Below are 23,927 nucleotides of genomic sequence, written 5' to 3' on the forward strand. Positions count from 1 at the left end.
TTTTTCACTGAAGCCCCATTCAGTTCTATGGGACCAGAGTTTTGTGAAAAACGCAGAATATGGCCTCATGCACACGGCCGTTGTTTGGGTCCGCATCCGAGCCGCCGTTTTGCTGGCTCGGATACGGACCCATTCACTTCAATGTGCTGCCTGCATCCGTTGCTCTGTTCCATGGCCCCGCAAAAAAATAGAACAAGTCCTATACTTGTCCGTTTTGCGGACAAGAATAGGGATTTCTACAATGTTTTTTTTTGCGAGTGTACAGGCTGTTTTTTTGTGTTCCGTATACGGTCTGTATATGGAACCATTCATTTCCATGGTTCCGCATTAAAAACTGAATCTGTTTTGTAAGCATTCCGATTCCGTATTTACGTTCCGTTGAAAGATAGAACATGTCCTATATTTGGCCTCAAATCACGTTCCGTGGCTCCATTCAAGTCAATGGGTCTGCAAAAAAAAAACTGAACACATACGGAAATGCATCCGTATGTCTTCCGTATCCGTTCCGTTTTTGCTGAACCATCTATTGAAAATGTTATGCCCAGCCCAATATTTCCTATGTAATTACTGTATACTGTACATGGCATATGGAAAAACAGAACGGAAAAACGGAAAGGAAACGGAAACACAACGGATCTGAAAAACAGAACAACGGATCAGTGAAAAACGGACCGCTAAAAACTATAAAAGCCATATGTTCGTGTGAACTAAGCCTAAGAAATATCTCCAAAATAAGGAAGAACAAGGAGTCCTGGAAGTGATGATATGGTCCCCACAAGACAGAACAGAAGGATGTGAGCAAGACTACATCCACAGAAGATCCAAGATGCCTGGAACAACTTCCGTTCCAACAAGTTTCTTCAAAAATATGTGCACGTGTACCTAGAAGAACTGATGCTGTTTGGAGGGCAAGGGGGGGGGGGGTTACACCAAATATTGTTTTGATTTAGCTTTAAATTGAATTAAAAATAGATTAAATTGATTAAAATAAACTATTAACAGTTCTATTTTTAAAGCATTCTTACTTTGCAGTACGGTATTTTACCACAACTGCACAGTTCTGTATATTGGTAAAATATATTTTCCTAAATGGTTCAAGTGAGCAAAACAATAAGTAAAAATACTGGCACAGGGGGACATTGATTCTATAAATAAATGCATAAAAGGGTTGAAAAGCTGCTCCATTAGCTCCTATTATAGCGCAGGTCTTATGTAGAAGGCACCTCTTGGCATTTACTGCCACTTTTGCCTGTGGCTCATACCGCTGGCGATGCTGTATTAGTGTCTGGGAAGACACTAGTGGAGCGGTTTTATGTTTTAAAGTTCAGTGTGCCAGTGCTGTAAATGTACACATCTGAACTGGAAATCCAGATCCCAGGACTATTTAGTGCAAGTCAACTGAACTAAATGAATGTAAAGGGTGGTACTGACACATGAACTGTGTTAAAGGGCTTTTCTGACTTTTTATACTGATGACCTGGGATCCCTGCTGATCAGCTGATTGAGAAGGCGGCAGTATTCGTGAGAGCACCGTGGCCTTCTTGTAGCCAGTGACGTCACGTTCATTGGTCATGTGGCCCAAGTGCAGCTCACTCCCATTAAAGTGAATGCTATACCACACAATGTAGAGTGCTGTGCTTGGTGAGCTGGTCTTCTCAATCAGCAGGAGTCCTGGTTGTCAGACAGCCTGAGGATAGGTCATCTGTATAAAAATGTCGGAAAACCCCTTTAATAGACCTATTTAGTTGGAGTTATGGCCTGTTAGTGAACGGCTGAGCTAGTAGTGGGTTTTTTTCTGGCATTTATTTGTGTTTTCTAATAAAGGAAACGTATTCATGATTTATATCTGGGCAGACAACCAGCAAACCTAAGTTGACTCACCAGGCCGGCCCATGCCGATTTTCTCCAAATCTTCATTCTTGACGTAATCAAAGTGGGAAAGACGCGTGATGTTCAGATCATCACGTATACGTAGGAAATACTGCTGCAGCTGCACCTCGCTCAAGAGCTCCAGAAGCCATTCTGAGCCCTCATCTGCCTGCATGCTACTGCCCAACCTCTGTGAAAGAAGCAAAGAAATGAGACCTGAATGAGACGGGTCCAATCCGTGATTCACCATGCTCACACACTCTTCAAGATCCCTCATTCTCCCTACAAGCACGGAAAACCTTATATGGTGACATAGTGGCTTTTCATTAATTCCAGTTCTAGAGAGATCTTCTTTGGCGTGTGAAAACCTGTGGGAAGCAAAGGGTTCTGAAGAGAAGCTGTTTAGCTGAAGGAGATTAGGGCCATAAAATCTGTCAGCACTGTCAGTGGAATGGCCTGCATGCTATCTTTCCCGTTCCCCTGAAGCCAACAGCCTGTGTACATTTTCACACTTCTCCTAGACTTCCAATTGTTATGGGAAGGTAGCACGTGTTGCTGTAGCAACAAAAGTGATAGTACGCTATACATACACAATACAGTACCGAAGGACTCTTAAAGGGGTTGTGCAATGCAAAAAGATTGATGACCTATCTTGAGGGTAGATCATCAATATCTTCCTGCTCTTTGCTGCTATGTCTATGGCAAAGCAGCAGCGAGCAGGAAGAGAGACAAGAGACAGCACATGCCTTCCCATCATACAGCTGATTGGTCGGACCCCTACTGATCTGATATTAGGATAGGTCATCAATATTAAAAGCCCAGACAACCCCTTTAATTTGCACCTAAAAAACAGCATAATGCTTTGCACCACATTTTGAGCCTTATAGTAAACTTTTTTTTTTATCAGACCCAAAGCGACTTATATACATTATGCATATATCAAGGTAAACAAGGGGTTATCCCAGGAATAATGTAAAAAATGAAAATCAGACATCACTTAGTACATGACCATCTCTTTCTAACAAAGCTAGAACCAGCCCTGTACCTCACATGGTTCCAGAGATCTCCCCATTCATTGCTCTGCTAGATTTATATCAAGCTGAAAGCTCAAGGGGAGTGTCTTTTCTGCTCTAGCTAAGGGGGCGTGTCCATGCTCTCCCTATCACAGCTCAGGAGGCGTGTCCATGCTCTCCCTATCACAGCTCAGGAGGCAATTCAAGGATGAAACTGAGCATGTGCGGCCATCTCAGTGAGCAGGTCAAAGAAACAAGAAAAAAAACTAAGAGCAGGTGGTGCTATATACATACATTTTATTTAATAGCTCAGTAGCTATGCTACATTTTAATCACATGCAATTACAAGAGTATTCAGACCCAGGTGCTGGTTTGAAAACTGTTGAATATTTTTCGTTGGACAACCCCTTTAACATGACTTGATGCCAATATTGTTCACGCTCTAAACATCCTGAACTGATTGTCTACATCTGTGTTCACATTAGTGTACATTTCGTTTCCTGTGCATGTGGTCACATGTCATTGTGATTTCATAACCAGAAATGCCTGCAGCTCTCCAGACATGCAAGTGCATTCACTCCTACAAAGGCCAACACAGGCAAAATATATTCTGTGGGCGGGTTTGTAAATTAATATCAAAATACATTTTGTGGATTAGCTGTAACAGCTTAAGGCTACTTTCACATTAGTGTTTTTTGCGGATAAGTTATGGATCTGATTCCGTTACAATAATACAACCACATGCATCTGGCATGAACGGATCCGGTTGTATTATGTCTTCTATAGCCATGACGGATCCGTCTTGCACATTATTGAAAGTCAATGGGGGACGGATCAGTTTTCTATTGTGTCAGAGAACACGGATCCGCCCCGATTTACTTACATTGTGTGCCAGGACGGATCCGTCTCGCTCCGCACCACATGGCGGACAGAAAAACACTGCTTGCAGCATTTTTCTGTCCGCGATGGGGACGCAACCAAACGGAACGGAATACATTGTGGTGCATTCCGTTTCGTTCAGTTTTGTCCACATTGACACATATGACAGATCTCAATAGCGGAATTGAAAACGCTAGTGTGAAAGTAGCCTAAGATGTAACATGTGAAACCTTCTGCACAATAATGTTATCCTGTCATTTACTGTCCTGTCCAGTTAATGCAATAAACACAAAACCCAAAGAAGTATGCAAGACTTGCTGTTATTTTCCACCCCCCCAATAATGAAGAAAAGTTATTCAATATATTACCGTATACGTACACCAAAATGGTAGTGTGAAAATTACAACTCTTCCCAGAAAAACAAGCCCTCATGCAGCTAAGCCAACAAAAAACATAAATAAAAAGTGTCTGAATGTAGTAAAGAAAAAAACAAAAAAATCGTTGTGTCCTTCCATAAATATATGACAGATGGGACCCTTGCCTCGTCCATCTCTACAGCCATAGTGAATGGAGATGTGGCTGCACATGCATGAATGGAGGAGTTGGAAGTGCCGCAGCCTTCTCGCTGTTTCCCACAGGCCCAGTGACGTCATGACTATTATCACTGGCCTGGGCACGGGCTCAGCCTCATTGAAGTGAGACCAGTGATAATAGTCCTGACGTCACTGGGCCTGCATGAAACAACAAAAAGGCCGTGGTGCTGCTGTGGGTGCCGCTGCCTTCTCAAACAGCTGATTGAAGGGGGGGGGTCCTGGGTATAATACCCCCGCCGATCAGATAATCTATCCAAAGGATAGATCATCAGTAATCTAAAGGTACAGAATCCCTTTAATTCAATGACCTTGACAGCGAGGGATGTCACCATCAATTTCACCCACACACTGACCCGTTGCTTATCACTTCATATACATAACATATAACATATCCTCCTAAATTGAAATAAACTCTAAAAAGCTTTTATTTATGGTGGAAGCTCTTTTAGGCTCATGAAGGCAGTGTGGATTTTTATTACAGTGGGTTGTTACAAAGTTGCACTTACACTTTAATTGTCTATTTGCGTGTTTTACAATTGTGACTAGAGTAACTAAACTTTTTTTAAATGTCCTAAATAGCCAAAGATTTTCGTAATATAATTATTATTAATCAATTATACTGTTTTCCTACTAATTAGGCAACCAAAGTCTAACCTATCATATCTTAAAATCATTATTTTCGTATAGCGCTGTACTGATGTACGGATTTCACAGGGGCCGCAGCGCACAGGCCGGAGCACAGATAGCTGCCTCTGCCTGTGCACCCCTCAAGCTTGGCTTTATTCTGGCACAGCGCATCAGTACCCTGTCGAGATGTGCTATGCCAGGATGTAGCCGAGTAGAGCGAGCTCCTGCCTGAGCACATTGGTACAGGAGTAGCAATATGCTATAGGGAGCCTTAAACTGGCTCAGACAGGGGCCTGCCCACTCCGAGTACCGATGTGCAGTACCAGAATTAAGCCAAGCTTGAGGGGAGCACAGGCAGGAGCAGCGGTTTGTGCAGTTCCCTGCGGCCCCCTGTGAAATCCTACTCTAGCACAGAACTGTGTGTGATGGGGGAGGGGGTGGCGATGGGGCGGGAATTTATCACAGACTGGCATTTCCACCCTCTCCACACAGTTGCCACTCTCCCTTCTCAGGAAAGTGGCAAGGGCAGCCTAGAAACACCACTTACGCCTATATTTAGGTGCATTGGTGCTTCAAAAATTTGCAAAAACTGGAGTGAGGGGAATGATAAATTCCCCTGTACATGTACTGGACATTAGAAGTTAAACTAATTGGTTGCAAAAGTGCATTTTCCATCCACTGACAGCAAGTGGAGATCTTGAAAATGGTGACAAACTGAAACAAATGATATAACGTTGCAGAAAGATCTTTGATTCCTGGGATCTCATTCTTTTACCATGCACAGTGCCAGGATCAGGCTTTACTGTGGCACTGAGAGGCTTTCTCTAATCCCAGCAGGCGGGAGCAGCCTACTGGGCATTTTCAAGAAAAGGGACATTCATTTTCTACATAATTTATGGACTGAAGAGTCCTTCTGTGAGAACCTTCCAATTATAAGAAGTGTGGTTCCATTTTTCTACAGACTCCAGAATTGTCATTTCATGTGGAATACAATTATTTACTGTAACAGACATGTCAGGATTGGTGACAGGTCCTCTATAACCCCTTTCCCAATCTCTGTTGTACATGTACGGCAGAAGTTGGGTCTTTAATTATGTTGTTCACTCACAAACTGAGTGGGTGCCATAACTGCCGGGTTTCTATGGTTTTACACAGCACTCATCTGGAGGTAATTTCTCTGATCTGTATTATTTATGGTAAATAGTAACCACCGCATCTGAGCGGTGAAATCCCAGGAGAACTGCACTCCAATGGACCAAATGGCTCCCCAGAGATCGAGGGGGCCATTCAGTTATTCTGGCAGCGTCGGGCCTTTTGAAGGTTCGCTAGAGCGAAATTCTAAAGAGCCCTGCCTGTGTCAGGGCTCCACGGGAACATATTGAATCTCCCAGCCTGCAATGTTAAAGCACTGAAGCAATGAGGCAATCACATTAAAGTCCTCTGGGGGTCTTTAAAAAAGTAGATATTTTTATTTTTTAGTTAAATTACCCCCTTCCCCATATTAAAAATAAATAAATTAAGCTCATTAGCATCGACATGTTCCTAAATGCCTGAAGTATTAAAATATTAAAATATTTATCCCGTACTGTGAACGGTATAAAGGAAAAAGAATGAAAATGGTTGACTTGCTTTTTTGTCGCTACACCGCAAAAAAGAAATTGAACAAAAAGTGATCAAAAAGTCATACATGTCACAAATTGGTATCAATAAAAGCTACAAATCACCTGACAAAAAATGAGCCATCATACAGCTATACTGTATACCGTATATGTAACTAGAAAAACAATATTTTCTAAAGTTATTTTTGTAAGTATTAAAACACAAAAAAATAAATAAATATGGTGTCGCTGTAAAAACAAAACCCATAAAACTATCAGAATTGCATATTTTTTTCCAGTTTCAGCCTATTTGGATTTTTTTTCCCCATCTTTCCACTACTTGTATGAAATAGTAAATGGCGCCACTAGAAAGTACAACTTATCCCGCAAAAAAAAGGTTATGGCTCCGGAAAGGCAGAGAGAAAAAAATAAAAACAATAAAATGGAAAATTGCAGGCTCAGGAAGGGGTTAAATCAGGGTACCGACAAACAAATATACAATTCTTTAAAAACTGCATAGACAGCCAAAGCAACAAAAATGTCCTCAATTCCTCTGCCCTGATTTCTTTCATAAAATAATTAAAGAAAAATGTGTGCATACAATTGGAAGCATATGCCTTTGTTGAAGTACTTGGACTGCTTCCTCAGAGGCCAGAATGTAATTATAATTGGCACAGACAAAATGTTTGTGACTGTGAGGCCGCAGTTACACACTGTAGTAAGGATGTGGTCTTCTGGAATAGAAAAAAGATATAACAAACACCGGAGACAATTCTTTCCTATAATTCTCCTTTTGTGGAGTGTTTAAACTAGGGACTGGGGGAGGGAAATTACATTATAGGAGGGGAAGATAGTGCAGATAGAGACCGGGGGCGAGGTAATGGGACTGGGGGGGGATGGAAGGAGGGAATAGAACAGTTCAGAAGGAAAGGTGTAGGGTAAAAAAATACATAAACCTCTCAAATGTATGTATACTAATGCCAGAAGCCTGACTAATAAAACTGGTGAACTGGAGTTAGTGATGTGTGAGGAGGACTATGACATAGTGGGAATAACTGAGACATGGCTGGATTATAGCTATGACTGGGCGGTTAATGTACAGGGTTACAGCCTGTTTAGAAAGGATCGCCAAAACCAGAGAGGGGGGAGGGGTCTGCCTTTATGTAAAGTCTTGTCTAAAGCCCACACTCCGCGAAGATATAAGTGAGGGACATGAACATGTGGAGTCACTGTGGGTAGAGATACATGGAGCTAAAAACAATAATAAATTACTAATAGGAGTTTACTATAAACCACCTAATATACCAGAGTCCACAGAAAATCTACTACTAAACAAGACAGACAAGGCGGCAAATCATAATGAGGTGGTTATTATGGGGGACTTCAACTACCCAGATATAGGTTCTTGGCAATAACCAAAGACAATTACCTCTCCCAACTGGTTCAGGACCCGACTAGAAGGACGGCCATACTGGACTTAGTATTAACCAATAGACCTGACAGAATAACAGACGTGCAGGTCGGGGGACACCTGGGAAATAGTGACCATAAAGTAATAATCTTGCAATTATCATTCAAAAGAGCGTTTCTACAGGGAGGAACAAAAATACCAAACTTCAAAAAAGCTAAATTTAGCCAACTAAGAGAGGCCATAGGCCAAACTAACTGGGAAAAAGTCCTCAAAAATAAAAATACAGCCACAAAATGGGATATCTTTAAAAGCATCCTAAATTCTTATTGTGAGAGGTACATACCGTATGGGAATAAAAGGTTAAGGAACAAAAAGAAACCAATGTGGATAAACAGAACTGTAAAGAAAGCAATAAATGACAAAAAGAAAGCATATAAATCACTAAAACAGGAGGGTAGCAAGGAAGCACTGAAAAACTATAAGGAAAAAAATAGAACATGTAAAAAACAATTAAAAGCGGCCAAACTAGAGACCGAGAGATTAATTGTCAAAGAGAGTAAAACTAACCCTAAAATGTTCTTCAATTATATAAATGTTAAAAAGTATAAATCTGAAGGTGTCAGCCCTTTAAAGAGTAATGAGGGGGAGTCGCAGAGAACGACGAGGAGAAAGCAAAGCTGTTAAAGGGAACCTGTCATGTGGATATTTGATTATAATCTAACTAATTATATACAATCATTAACTACTAAAAAGTACCTTAGATGTATTCACTTACTGGTGTGACAGATGGTTACCTCATAATATACACACAAAAATGCCACATGCCTCATGTTAATGAGCTGATTTGAGTCAAGCGTGATGTCATCGAGTCCAGCGTATATTTAATTCAGAGCCATAGCCACTCCCCTGCCCACCTGCTGCTGATCATATGGAAAAAAAACTGTCATTCAGCAGCAGGTGGGCGGGGAGAGTCAGGAGCTCATAAATATTCATGACTCATCATTATCAGCTGGAGCTTTTCAATACAAGATGTTGGCAGATTGACTGGGTCAATTAAAGAAAGTGACCCAGCATTTTGAAGACAATCAGTCACTTACTCATGTTGCCCTTAGTTAGGACACCATAAAACTGGTGACAGGTTCCCTTTAAATATTTTTTCTCCAATGCATTCACTGAGGAAAATAAACTGTCAGATGACATGCAGAATGTAAAAATGAATTTCCCATTAAAAGTGTCCTGTCTGACCCAGGAAGAAGTACATCAGCGACTTAGATTAAAATAGACAAATCGCCAGGAACGGATGGCATACACCCCCGTATCCTAAGGGAATTAAGTAATGTCATAGCCAGACCCTTATTTCTGATATTTGCAGACTCTATACTGACAGGGAATGTCCCACAGGATTGGCGCATGGCAAATGTGGTGCCAATATTCAAAAAGGGTCCAAAAACAGAGCCTGGAAACTATAGGACGGTAAGTTTAACATCTGTTGTGGGTAAACTGTTTGAAGGTTTTCTGAGAGATGCTATCTTAGATCATCTCAAAGGAAATAAGCAAATAACGCCATATCAGCATGGCTTCGTGAGGGATCGATCATGTCAAACTAATTTAATCAGTTTCTATGAGGAGGTAAGTTCTAGACTTGACAGCGGCAAATCAATGGATGTCGTATATCTGGACTTCTCCAAAGCATTTGACACTGTACCACATAAAAGGTTAGTATATAAAATGAGAATGCTTGGAGTAGGAGAAAACGTCTGTATGTGGGTAACTGGCTCAATGATAGAAAACAGAGGGTGGTTATTAACGGTACACACTCAGATTGGGTCACTGTCACTAGTGGGGTACCTCAGGGGTCAGTATTGGGCCCTATTCTCTTCAATATATGTATTAATGATCTTGTAGAAGGCTTGCACAGTAAAATATCAATTTTCGCAGATGACACTAAACTGTGTAAAGTAATCAACACTGAAGAGGACAGTATACTACTACAGAGCGATCTGGATAGATTGCACATGGGAAGGATTAATGCAAGTCACCCGTACATACTAAATGGTAAAACACTCAGTAACACTGACATGGAAAAGGATCTAGGAATTTTAATAAACAACAAACTAAGGCTACTTTCACACCTGCGTTTAGGTGCGGATCCGTTTTCAATTGCACCATATTGTGTCAGTAAAAACGGATCCGTCCCCATTGACTTACATTGTAAGTCAGGACGGATCCGTTTTGGCTCAGTTTCATCAGACGGACATTAAAACGCTGCAAGCAGCGTTTTGGTGTCCGCCTCTAGAGCGGAATGGAGGCTGAACGGAGGCAAACTGATGCATTCCGAGTGGATCCTTATCCATTCAGAATGCATTGTGGCTGAACTGATCCGTTTTGGGCCGCTTGTGAGAGCCTTGAAATGGATCTCACAGGCGGACCCAGAAACGGCAGTGTGAAAGTAGCCTAAGCTGCAAAAACCAGTGTCAGGCAGCTGCTGCCAAGGCCAATAAGATAATGGGTTGCATCAAAAGGGGCATAGATGCCTGTGATAAGAACATAGTCCTACCACTTTACAAATCGCTAGTCAGACCACACATGGAGTACTGTGCACAGTTCTGGGCTCCTGTAAGCAAGGCAGACATAGCAGAGCTGGAGAGGGTTCAGAGGAGGGCAACTAAAGTAATAACTGGAATGGGGGGACTACAGTACCCTGAAAAGATTATCAAAATTAGGGTTATTCACTTTAGAAAAAAGATGACTGAGGGGAGATCTAATTACTATGTATAAATATATCAGGGGTCAGTACAGAGATCTCTCCCATCATCTATTTATCCCCAGGACTGTGACGAGGGGACATCCTCTGCGTCTGGAGGAAAGAAGGTTTGTACACAAACATAGAAGAGGATTCTTTACGGTAAGAGCAGTGAGACTATGGAACTCTCTGCCTGAGGAGGTGGTGATGGTGAATTCACTAAAAGAGTTCAAGAGGGGCCTGGATGTATTTCTGGAGAGTAATAATATTACAGGCTATAGCTACTAGAGAGGGGTCGTTGATCCAGGGAGTTATTCTGATTGCCTGATTGGAGTTGGGAAGGAATTGTTTTGCAGGATGACAGGCCGAAATGGATGTACAAATGTCTTTTTTCGGCCTTATGTACTATGTTACTATGTTACATTTCTTGTCTTAACGATAGAAATGCAATAAAAAAAACCTTAAAGCGAACCTTTCACGAGGATTTCACATAATAAACTATTACCAGATATCCTCATTGTGTTTCAATGCATTCTTGTGTAACTGACACCAGACTCAGTCGCCGGGACCGCGCTTGTACAGGCGGCGCATGCGTCGTCGGACTCGAACGCGATCCTGTAACTGAATTGCGCGTGAGGAAGAGAAGACAGGCAGGCATCGGGGACGGTTACAGCGATTCAGTTACAGGATCACGTTCGAGTCCGACAGCGCATGCGCCGCCTGTACAAGCGCGGTCCCGGCGACTGAGTCTGGTGTCAGTTACACTACTTAGAGGCGGGGTTAGGGCAGGGGAGGTACAGCCCGGAGTGAGGGAAGGGCTACCCCCTTGACTTCAGGAGCTGGAGACGAAGACTTATAACTTGTTTTTTTCATGAATATCCATCCCAGGAAAGCGGCACAAGAATGCATTGAAACACAATGAGGATATCTATAAGGTACTGGTAATAGTTTATTATGTGAAATCCTGGTGAAAGGTTCGCTTTAATCCTTGACGTTGGATTAACACATGCAGTTCTGTACACAGTGTTTCAGCCAAAGAAATGGATATAAAAATATTTGCAGCGTACACATGGACATAATACACCTCCGTACAGCCTTTACGTTCTTTGGACCGAAAGTTTTTGTTGTCAGAAAAAAATGTTCCATTGGATGTTGTATAATGGAGGCTCCCAGAAGGAACTGGCGCTGCCTTGGTGTATCTTGTGGTTGTTTGTAGATATGTTGTTTATACCTGTACCTTTGACAGTATAATAAAACTTTTGACATTTTTTGGCATGAGGAAAGTGTTTTTGCTCTGTGGAGCTATTCATGCCTGTATTTAGAGCAGAATAGTGAATTGAAATGAATGCTCAGGAAACGCCTAAATCTGCCTAAAAAGCAACTTTAGTCATTATTTATAGCAATGAGAGAGTGGAATTACGTACCTCTCTTAACTTGCGGTAAATGCGCGTTGAGTGCGGGATTTATATGAATATTTATACTACTAAACACAATAAATACAGCTTTCATATTGATACACATGTAACATGCTCCACGTAATGCCTGCCAGTGTGCCAGATGACAGCCCACAGAGTGCCCTCTATAAACGCTAACTTTGGGCCCACTCGTCCACAATAGCGCTGAGTGCCCCCTATAAACTGTGTATGCGGTCTTGGGCAGTAATTCTACTTATTTCATGGATGCTACATGGCTGCCATATGCTCCCCAGGGTTTATTTATTTTTTACGTATTTGTTTATAGATTAGAAAATCTTTTTTCTAAAATACATGTTTTTTTAAAATTCTGCCCGCATTTCTTTCTTATAGCTCTGCAGTAGGCACATCTAGAAAAAAAGGGTATAGCCCACAGATTCGTCGATAGTAATATGACCCCTAGTATTCAGTTATCACTGTCCAGGTGGGTATCCTGTGATGAGGGTGCCTTGAAGATAGGTTCTGGTTGTATAGTTTTCTGCAATAGTGCTATATACATCTTGTTCGCTGTACTGTGTACCGACTTCTGGTGCTGAGCGGCCTGCCCCTAACCCCCGGACTGATGATACATTGAACAAACTCCATGACTACAATTTTACCTGACTATTTTCGCACAGGTGTCTCTTGACTCTTGTGGGTTAGCAGTCTACTGGTGGTTCCCCTGCAGCAGAATCCAGGGGTTAAAGGGTAAAGACCACGGGGGCCACTTAAATAACACCCTCTTAAATGATATTATTAAGAATTCACCAGATCCCACTTCATTGCACAGGGAAATATTCACGGGTTGGAGGTCTGATGCCTTATCGTACGGTATAACCATCATAAACCTGCCAGGAGAAAAACGCTAACACACCCTTAGGCCTCATGCACACGACCGTATTTTGTTTCCGTGTCCGTTCTGTTTTTTTTTTTTTTTTGCGGATAGGATGCGGACCCATTCAGTATGTCCACATCAGTATGTCCGTTCCGTTGCTCCACAAAAAAAATTGTGCATGTCCTATTTTTTTTCTAGTTTGCGGACAGGGATAGGCATTATTACAATGGATCCGCAAAAAAAACGGATCCGCCAAAAAAAAAAAGATGCCATACGGAACGTCATTTTTTGGCGGACCGCAAAACACATACGGTCGTGTGCATGTAGCCTTAGGAGTAGTCCCAAGTCAAATCTGTTCAGTAGACACAGAAGATCCACTTCTTCTTTGTAAAACTTACAATGTTCACCTTTTTTAACAGTTAATTGTATTACCAAGACAAAGAAGCAGGCACAATACATACACACAGTGAAGAAGCTGCTGTAATAACCATAACAAATAACAGTTATTTCACCACTATTTCTATTCAGTTAGCCCATGCATGCCAGGCTATTCTGTTGCTATCTGAGAACTAGGGCTCATATCACTGATGCCATGTCTAATCCTATTCATAGACTATGGATGCACTACACAGGCCACATACCATTCTATGCTGCTACAGCACTGGTATAAGAAAGGTATACAAGTAGAATTTTACATACATGTTCATTAGAAAACGACCAAAAAATATTCTACAAGCAAATAAATAAAAAATATATAAACCAGACTCCCCTCCTACAGAGGTTGCCACCAAGACTTCTCATATGTCTGAATGGGAAGACTTAAAATGTATGGGTCTGAGAAAGATAGGTGAAAACCAATAAGGGGGTTTTGCTCCTTGCCTTTTATGTATTTATGCAGCTAGGTGACTGCATTGATCTGAATGCTCTTAAAGGAGTTGTCCAGCCATTAATATTGATCACCTATTGTCAGGATAGGTCATCAATATCTGATCTGCGGGAGTCCGACAACCCCATCGACCAGTTGTTTGAATTGGAGGTGGCACTCTATGCGAGCACTGTTTCCTCTTTATTAGGGCTCATTCACATGACCGTTGTGGTGTCCCATTCCCGTATTGCAGGCCGCATTTTCGGATCCACAATACACGGGCACCGTTCCGATATAATTCCGCATCACAGATGCAGACCCTTTCATTTCAATGGGTCTACAAATCAGGAGATGCGGAACGAAACACTACGGAAGCACTACAGAGTGCTTTCTGGGGTTCCGTTCCGTGCATCCTCACCGCAAAAAGATGGAACATGCTCTATCTTTTTGCGGAACGTAGGGATCGCAGACCAATTCAAGTGAATGGGTCTGCGATCCTCATGTGCCTGCCCCACGGAAGGTGCCCGTACATTGCGAACAGTAATTTGCGGTCCACAGCACGGGCACGGGCTTCACCCGGTCGTGTGAACAAGCCCTTATACAAGTACCCGATCCATTCAGGTGAATTGAGCGAGTACTTGTAATTGCTCCACAGGAGACGAGGCGCATTGTAAAGACCAGGAAGCGGCACTCGCATGGAGTGTTGGACCCCCACCGATCAGCGGGTGATAGGTCATCAATATTAATGGCTGGACAGCCCCTTTCAGCTCCATATCACAGACTGCAGGCAACCGGTAAGTTGTGCGGTTACAGTGTGCACCTGAACTTATACCATGTTATACCTGGTTAAAGGGATCCTGTCACTAGATTTGTTTTCTAGATAATTTTGTACTCCGCACACCTTCGATCCAGTGTGGGTGCCTGTGAGAGTGGTTTAGACAATATAAGTTAAATCCACGGCACTCCAAAAGTTTTTTTGCAAAATAAAGTTTCACATTTTAATTTTCAGTATACAGAATATCGTTCATGTACATCCAGTGCAATTCATAGTGCGATTCATTTATAAATAGTAAGTATGTGCCATATCAGAAAATTCCCGGACGTTTCGGTCTGTACGACCTTCTTCAGCGGGCTCTGTAGGCAGGGTCAGGAGGCTGGCGCTGAAGAAGGTCGTACAGACCGAAACGTCCGGGAATTTTCTGATATGGCACATACTTACTATTTATAAATGAATCGCACTATGAATTGCACTGGATGTACATGAACGATATTCTGTATACTGAAAATTAAAATGTGAAACTAGATTTGTTTTCTACATTAGACCACAAGCATGCCATTATAGTGCTGGAGTTTACCAAACATGACACTGTCAAAATTCTGTTATATAATCCTATAGAGGAGAGTTTTGTCAGCGTTATGTTTGGTACCCTAAATTCCACTAGTATAAACTCAAAAACTCTATTCTAAGGTACAAAAAAATCAAGTAACAGCTTCCCTTCAAAGAGCATCTGTCACCATGATCACTCCTATTAAATCAGACATACAGCTTGGAAGGACTGATCACGGTGATTTAATTATTTTTAGCTATATGCAAAATAGGTGCTCAGAGCACTGAGGGGCTGGCCTAGCGGGGACGATCACAAGAGATCCTCATTGTGCTGCATTAGTGAGAGGGCCTGGCATCAGAGCAGTGATGACGCCTGGCCCTGTCATTCTCATGGCAACAGGGAGAGGCAGAGGTGAACTGGTGCTCTGAGGAGCGAGGCCAGCCCCTCTGTACTCTGAGCACCTCATTTGCATATACCCAAAAAATTAGAATTTATCTGCATTGGTAATAATGATAGCAGAGAGAAAGGGCTCATTTTAGTCACAGTGATCAACCATACCAGGCATAATGCCTGGTTCAATAGAATCGATCACGGTGACAGATGCCTTTTAACATTTTGTCAGGCTTTGTTAAAATGGGGTGTATGTTATTCAGTCTTTTCTACAAAAATGCATTTTAATTTTAACTGCTATCAAACTTTGCCTTTCACCAATGTTTCTACAAATTTTGGAACAGCTCATATTATGCACCCCCCCAGGGCCGTCTTTAATATTGATTGGACCCTGGGCAAAAAATTACTTGGGCCCCCTGGATCCCGCCTTCCCACACCTTAGCAGGCAATAGCGCCCTCCACCACAACACACACACAAAAAATCCACACACCTGGTAGAGTACAGTGAATGACTGTAAATACTTCCAGTTCTGAAGACTCCAGCGGCTCAGGATCAGTGCTCTGGGCAGCTGGGCTCAGGCTGGAAGGAGACCAGGGCTCGGCTCACCCTAGTGTTACAGTGCACCCCAGCACCCCACAGTATAGCACCCTATAGTATACAGCAACCCACAATATGCAGTATAGCACCCCACACTATACAGTACCCCACAGTATATAGTAGAGCAGTATAGCAGCCCACAGTATACAGCACCCCACAGTATACAACACCTCACAGTATACAGTAGAGCAGTATAGCAACTCACCGTATACAGCACCCCAAACTATACACGATACAGCACCCCACACTATACAGCCCCCCACACTATACAGTACAGCAGAATAGCACTCCACACTATACAGCACCCACAGTATACAGTATACAGCCCCCCACAGTATACAGTACAGCAGTATAGCACTCCACAATATACAGCACCCACAGTATACAGCCCTCCACACTATACAGCCCCCCACACTATACAGCCCCCCCCACTATACAGGCCCCCCCACAGTATACAGGCCCACACAGTATACAGGCCCCCACACAGTATACAGCCCCCCACAGTATACAGCCCCCCACACTATACAGTCCCCCCATACTATACAGCCCCCCCACAGTATACAGACCCCCCCCACAGTATACAAGCCCTCCCCACAGTATACAGACCCCCCCCCCCACAGTATACAGTCCCCCCACAGTATACAGTCCTACACAGTATACAGTCCCACACAGTATACAGGCCCCCCACAGTATACAGTCCCCCCACAGTATACAGTCGCACACAGTATACAGACCCCCCACAGTATACAGTCCCCCCACATTATACAGTCCCACACAGTATACAGGCCCCCCACAGTATTCAGGCCCCCCACAGTATACAGGCCCCCCACAGTATACAGGCCCCCCACAGTATACCGTACCACCCAGTATACAGGCCCCCCACAGTATACAGTCCCCCCACAGTATACAGTCGCACACAGTATACAGGCCCCCCACAGTATACAGTCCCCCCACAGTATACAGTCGCACACAGTATACAGACCCCCCACAGTATACAGTCCCACACAGTTTACAGGCCCCCCCACAGTATTCAGGCCCCCCACAGTATACAGGCCCCCCACAGTATACCGTACCACCCAGTATACAGGCCCCCCACAGTATACAGTCCCACACAGTATACAGGCCCCCACAGTATACAGGCCACCACACAGTATACAGCACCCCACTATACAGTAGTTTACAGTATATTAGCATAACAGCCCCTGTCACCTTTTTCTGATGTGATCTTCACAAAAAAAGCTCCACAGTTAAGGCAAACTTCTCCTGCAACACTAGTGGTAGGACCTGTGATGACCTCATAGCCATGTGACCAGTAATATTGCTAGGTTACTGGTCACATGGTGATGATGTCATCTAAGGTCCTAGATCACATTCACAGCTCTAACAGTACGATGCCTGGACTCAGTGCCGGCAGGCATGGCATGGCAGCACCCCCTGTGTAGCTGACAGCCTGACAACGGGGCAGTGGCTAGCAGGGCTCAAGAGGCAGCTGCCTTGGGCCCCCTAGGAGCAACTGGGCCCGGGGCAGCTGCCCCTTTTGCCCCTTGGTAAAGACGGCCCTGCACCCCCCAGGCTACAGAATAAAGCATGCATCACCATACGTTTCTCCAGTGATCTACATTTAGTAAAGTAGATCCACAACAGTAACAATTACTTGCAAACGTGATCCTAATATGAGGTATGTCCAGTATATATGGTAAGTAAATGTGAAGCAATTACAAAATAGACATTACCATAAGCTAGTAATTGCACAGGGGGTAGATGTATACTTAAATGACCATGGATGTCTGCTGATTACAATATAATTATGTTGGACAGGGTCTACATACCTGTTGTTATATAATACTAAAACATAAAATGATAAAACTAGAGTACAAGGTGATAAATGCTACAAGTACAAGCCGAGTACTTACTTTATAAATATTAAAATGTGATAGAAATGGAAGGGAGTTCTTCCATGCTTGAAAACGTTTCATATTTACAAAATGTATAATCCACAAATGGAGAAAATCGGAAAGTCGTACTATAAAATATGAAGCATTGGGGCCCCTGCAGTGGAACAGATGCAGGCAGAGCAGTGACTGTACAGCAGTGACTGACATGCCACTATACCCTCCTGCTTGGAGCAAACAGGCGCTGGTCCCATCGGATAAATCCTCTCAGAACGGCTGCAGGATATAGTGTGGGTTCTGGTGTGGCTTGTTTTTAGCATAGCTATTTTCTTCTAAAATCACCCGCTGACATGCAGCTGATATTGGCCTTCTGAGAGCAGTTTTAGGATCAGAGATGACATCATGTACTACAGAGCTGCAGATGTAAACAACTGAGGAGGACCCGAGACGGCAGATTCTTAAGATCCCAGGAAGGGGACAGGTTTTCTTCTGAAATGTTACAGTTCCAAGTAAATAAAAATCCAGACTAAATACAGAAATAAAAAGTAAAAAAAACAAAGAAGTATGCCGAAAAGTGTCCAAACTGTGGAGGCTTGTGAGAGGAAGTTGTCAAAAGCACAAATTCTTTACATGGAACCCATGGATTACATAACTTTAAATCTCACTAAAAATACACAAAATGAGTGGAAACGTCTTGCACCTTCTTAACTCCTATCAATAATTTGGAAGCAGCACGGAGCATGGCACCTCAGTGGCCAGTGATGTAGTCTTCAGGTCCAAGCAGTCATCAAGAAGGTAGAGTTCTACGGTAAAGCAGTCATGGTTCAGTGTCAGATCCAACCTAGGGCCCTGAACATGGCTGCAATGTCTCCTGAGTGCCTCCAGGATGAAGAGCGAGCGTGGTCCATGCAATTGCAGAAAATCCCAGACGGAATCCATGAGTGCTACATTTTAGGGCAGCAGAGGATCATTCTGCTTCAGAGCTGTGATTTTAGTCTTCTAGTTTGTCCTCCTCCTCGGCGTTGGTGTATCCCGGCCCTCTCTGTGCCCCTGACAGCACACTCAGAGGGTGTAGCCTGTGGTCCCAGCTCATTCCTAGAAGCACAATCTACTTGGGCTCTGAGTTTGCCCTGCTTAAAACAGACGTTCTATGGTGTTCACATGGCTAACTACTTGAATCGGAGCCAAAGGGTCAGATTTAACTGCAGGATGGAGAGTTAATTTCCTGTGGGAGCCTCCATTGGGATTTAAAACAGTCCCTCTCTCTCATCTGTCAACATCCCCTTAACTCTCTCACTGCCAAAGGAGACTGCCACACACTGGTCACCGCAGGCATTAGCATCCATGGGTAAGGGCACTGCAGCACAGGAAATTAATGGACAACTGAGGAATGTCCCGCATGATTGCTTTCAATCTGGAAGATGCATTTCTAATTGAAGCGGACTACAAAGTCAGATAGAGAACTCAATAGAAATCACATAGGGCCAGATTTATCATTACTCTGACAGCTCACTCTGCTTTCACATACGGCTAAAGTCAGTTTTATGATCGGCCCTTTAAGACTGTGATAAATGTGGTATCACGGTAGCAGTTTATCCATCAGTAAGCAGCTTTACAAAAGTCGCACGTCTTTACGAAAAAGTCGCATGTTCTATTAAAAAGTCTCATAAGATAAGCATGATCCTCTTTTTTGCGACTTTTTAAATAGTCGCAATAGTAAATCTGCCTAGAGATTCATTTACATAAGAAAACACTCTCACTTTCTGAAAACTGGTGAGCATAGTGCAGAACAGAAAAAAAGTCACTAGTTTTAGCGATTGTGCAAAAATTTGCGACTTTTTCACTCCATTATTCAGACTTGAGCTAATGATAAATCTGGGCCATTGTCTTGGTTTCCTATCTTGAGCTAATGTGCTGTAAATGTATGGCGGACAGCAGTAAAGGTACAGTGGGATGCGAAAGTTTGGGCAACCTTGTTAATCGTCATGATTTTCCTGTATAAATCGTTGATTGTTACGATAAAAAATGTCAGTTAAATATATCATATAGGAGAGACACACAGTGATATCTGAGAAGTGAAATGAAGTTTATTGGATTTACAGAAAGTGTGCTATAATTGTTTAAACAAAATTAGGCAGTTGCATAAATTTGGGCACCACAAAAAAGAAATGAAATCAATATTTAGTAGATCCTCCTTTTGCAGAAATTACAGCCTCTAAACGCTTTCTGTAGGTTCCAATGAGAGTCTGGATTCTGGTTGAAGGTATTTTGGACCATTCCTCTTTACAAAACATCTTTAGTTCATTCAGGTTTGATGGCTTCCGAGCATGGACAGCTCTCTTTAAGTCACACCACAGATTTTCAATTATATTATATATGTCTGGGGACTGAGATGGCCATTCCAGAACGTTGTACTTGTTCCTCTGCATAAATGCCTTAGTGGATTTTGAACAGTGTTTAGGGTCGTTGTCTTGTTGAAGGATCCAGCCCTGGCGCAGCTTCAGCTTTGTCACTGATTCCTGGACATTGGTTTCCAGAATCTGCTGATACAGAGTGAAATCCATGCGTCCCTCAACTTTGACCAGATTCCCAGTCCCTGCACTGGCCACACAGCCCCACAGCATGATGGAACCACCACCATATTTTACTGTAGGTAGCAGGTGTTTTTCTTGGAATGCTGTGTTCTTTTTCCTCCATGCATAACGCCCTTTGTTATGGCCAAATAACTCAATTTTAGTTTCATCAGTCCACACAGCACCTTATTCCAAAATGAAGCTGACTTGTCCAAATGTGCTTTAGCCCACCTCAAGCGGCACTTTTTGTGCTGTGGGTGGAGAAAAGGCTTCCTCTGCATCACTCTCGCATACAGCATCTCCTTGTGTAAAGTGCGCCGAATGGTTTAACGATGCACAGTGACTCCATCTGCAGCAAGATGATGTTGTAGGTCTTTGGTGCTGGTCTGTGGGTTGACTCTGACTGTTCTCACCATTCGTCGCTTCTGTCTATCCGAGATTTTTCTTGGTCTGCCACTTTGAGCCTTAACTTGAACTGAGCCTGTGGTCTTCCATTTCCTCAATATGTTTCCTAACTGTGGAAACAGACAGCTGAAATCTCTGAGACAGCTTTCTGTATCCTTCCCCTAAACCAGGGGTAGGCAACCTCCGGCTCCCAGCTGTTGTGAAACTACAACTCCCAGTGTGCATACTTGCTCTGCTCTTCTAAGAACTCTCACAGAAATGAATGGAGCATGCTGGGAATTGTAGTTTCACAAAAGCTGGGAGCCAGAGGTTGCCTACCCCTGCCCTAAACCATGATGGTGAACAATCTTCATGTCATTTGAGAGTTGTTTTGAGACCCCCATGTTGCTACTCTTCAGAGAAAATTAAAAGAGGAGGGAAACTTACAATTGACCCCCTTAAAGGGGTTGCCCCACTTTGCTTTTTTAATCTTACCAGCAGTAGATGTCCTGATAACTTCCTGGTTTGGTTCCTGTAGTTGAGTGAAGGCTGGCCACGCCTCCTCATGACTCACCCTGAGAGCTCAGTCCTTGCGTGCTCGTTCATGTGGATGAGTCATCCACATGGAGCCGTATGTGAGGTCCCGCCCCCCCCAGTATAATAAACATTGAGTGTGCCCCCCCAGTATAATATACATTTAGTGCGCCCCCCCAGTATAATATACATTGAGTGCACCCCTCCCCCCCAGTATAATATACATTGAGTGCGGCCACCCCCCCCCCCCAGTATAATATACATTGAGTGCGGCCACCCCCCCCTGCCAGTATAATATACATTGAGTGCGGCCACACCCCCCCCCCCCCAGTATAATATACATTGAGTGCGGCCCCCTCCCAGTATAATAAACATTGGTGGCGCAGTGGGAAGTGCCAATGAGGGTTAAAAAAATAAATAAAAAATTAACTCACCTCCACCTATTGATCGCGCAGCTGCCGGTCTCCTGTTCTTGCTTCAGGACCTGTGGTGACGTCACTGAGCTAATCACATGGTCCATTACCATGGTGATGGATCATATGATGTACCATGTGATGACCACAGTGATGTCACCACAGGTCCTTTCACAGGTCCTAAAGAAAGAACAGGAGACCGGCATCTACGCGATCAATTGGAGGAGGTGAGTTAATTTTTTATTTATTTTTTTAACCCTCATTGGCACTTCCCACTGCGCCACCAATGTTTATTATACTGGGAGGGGGCTGCACTCAATGTATATTATACTGGGGGGGGGGGGTGGGGTGGCCGCACTCAATGTATATTATACTGGGGGGGGAGTGGCCGCACTTAATGTATATTATACTGGGGGGGGTGGCCGCACTCAATGTATATTATACTGGGGGGGGGGGGGGGCACACTGCGCCACCAATGTTAATACAAATGCAGGAGGTGGGTGCCGGAGTGAAATAGCCGGCACCCGACCTCTATGATAGGGGGCTGCGATCAGCGGCAGTTAACCCCTAAGGTCCCGCTCCCTGTCATAGAGGTCGGGTGTCGGCTATTTGATTCCGGCACCCGCCTCCTGTATTTGCGCATGTGCGGACGTGCGCGTACTGGTAGGAATGGAGAGGCGGCCCGAGTACTTGTTTAGCTGTTGTGCGCAGGCGCGGCACAGCGATGCGGCCGGACGAAAGAGGCCGTATCCATGGGATACAGAAAACAACAAAGGAATCGCTTTACATGATTTTTTGAATGAAAGGTAGCTTTTGGATAATAACATGGATAGGAAGATATGTTGTGTGGGGGTAAATAGATTAGATAAAACCTATTTTATGAAGTGGGACAACCCCTTTAAATACTCTCTCATAATTGGATTCACCTGTGTATGTAGGTCAGGGGTCACTGAGCTTACCAAGCCAATTTGAGTTCCAATAATTAGTTCTAAAGGTTTTAGAATCAATAAAATGACAACAGTGACCACATTTATGCACCTGCCTAATTGTGTTTAAACAATTATAGCACACTTTCTGTATATCCAATAAACTTAATTTCACTTCTCAAATATCACTGTGTGTGTCTCCTATATGATATATTTAACTGACATTTTTTACCGTAACAACCAACGATTTATACAGGAAAATCATGACGATTAACAAGGTTGCCCAAACTTTCGCATCCCACTGTATAGTAATACATTATACTGAAAGGGAAAAACAGGAAACTAAGCAACTGAAATAATGGAAAATGGCTAAACAGAACTTGACAGTATAGAAGGATTGCCTAGAGATTAGCAGGTTTTATAGAAAGGTAGGTCCTAGGATGATCTATCGATCCGGGGCCTTCTATGTCCAACACTGAGCCAGAAATTAAAGTGGGCCCAGCATGAATGTGGAACCTACACTCCCTGAATTGTATGGTGGCCGTCATGGCACATAACAGGTAGGATTTAGTGTTAGGTTCCCGTCTTATAGAGATCGCCTTGACGTGTGGCAGACGGGCTCAAATAATTATGTACAAAATGTATTTGCCAAGCATCTCTAATTTATAAGCATAGCATTAGTAATTATAATGCATTTTGTACTTTATTTGGTTTGCAGAGAGCTGTTGCATTGTATGTTTTGTTCTATGTTGTGTTCTCAGCCATGGCGAAGTGCACCTGCGCATTGGGATGTTCTGACTGACCCCCTTTTTTACAGCATAAAGCCTAGGAAAATGTTCTGCTACAGTGAATGCTATGATTGGTTGTCATTATGATCACCTGACTGGAACCGGAACCAATCTGATCCCGATGACATCATCAGGACTACAATCCAGGTGTTGGATCTGCTGTTAGAGACGTGATCCGCATGATCGGTTCTGTACAAAGCTTAGAAAATGTGGACGT

General features: G+C 43.3%; 1 protein-coding gene across 9 annotated transcripts in view; it reads right to left on the reverse strand.

Annotated features, from left to right (window-relative positions):
* The window catches only part of TNK2 (tyrosine kinase non receptor 2), a 228,482-nt gene that overhangs the window by 98,839 nt on the left and 105,716 nt on the right, over positions 1-23,927 (reverse strand). For 5 of the 9 annotated variants that reach the window (XM_044289991.1, XM_044289992.1, XM_044289993.1 and 2 more), the window contains one exon: positions 1,882-2,059. In XM_044289991.1, the coding sequence (XP_044145926.1) occupies positions 1,882-2,044 (163 nt within the window). In that variant the 5' untranslated portion in view covers positions 2,045-2,059. Of the gene's footprint in view, positions 1-1,881; positions 2,060-18,113; positions 19,269-23,927 lie in introns of those variants that run through there. The other 4 variants (XM_044289988.1, XM_044289987.1, XM_044289989.1 and 1 more) reach the window with 3 other exon arrangements.

Source organism: Bufo gargarizans, chromosome 4 (genome assembly GCF_014858855.1).
Source record: "Bufo gargarizans isolate SCDJY-AF-19 chromosome 4, ASM1485885v1, whole genome shotgun sequence".
Lineage (NCBI taxonomy): Eukaryota > Metazoa > Chordata > Amphibia > Anura > Bufonidae > Bufo > Bufo gargarizans.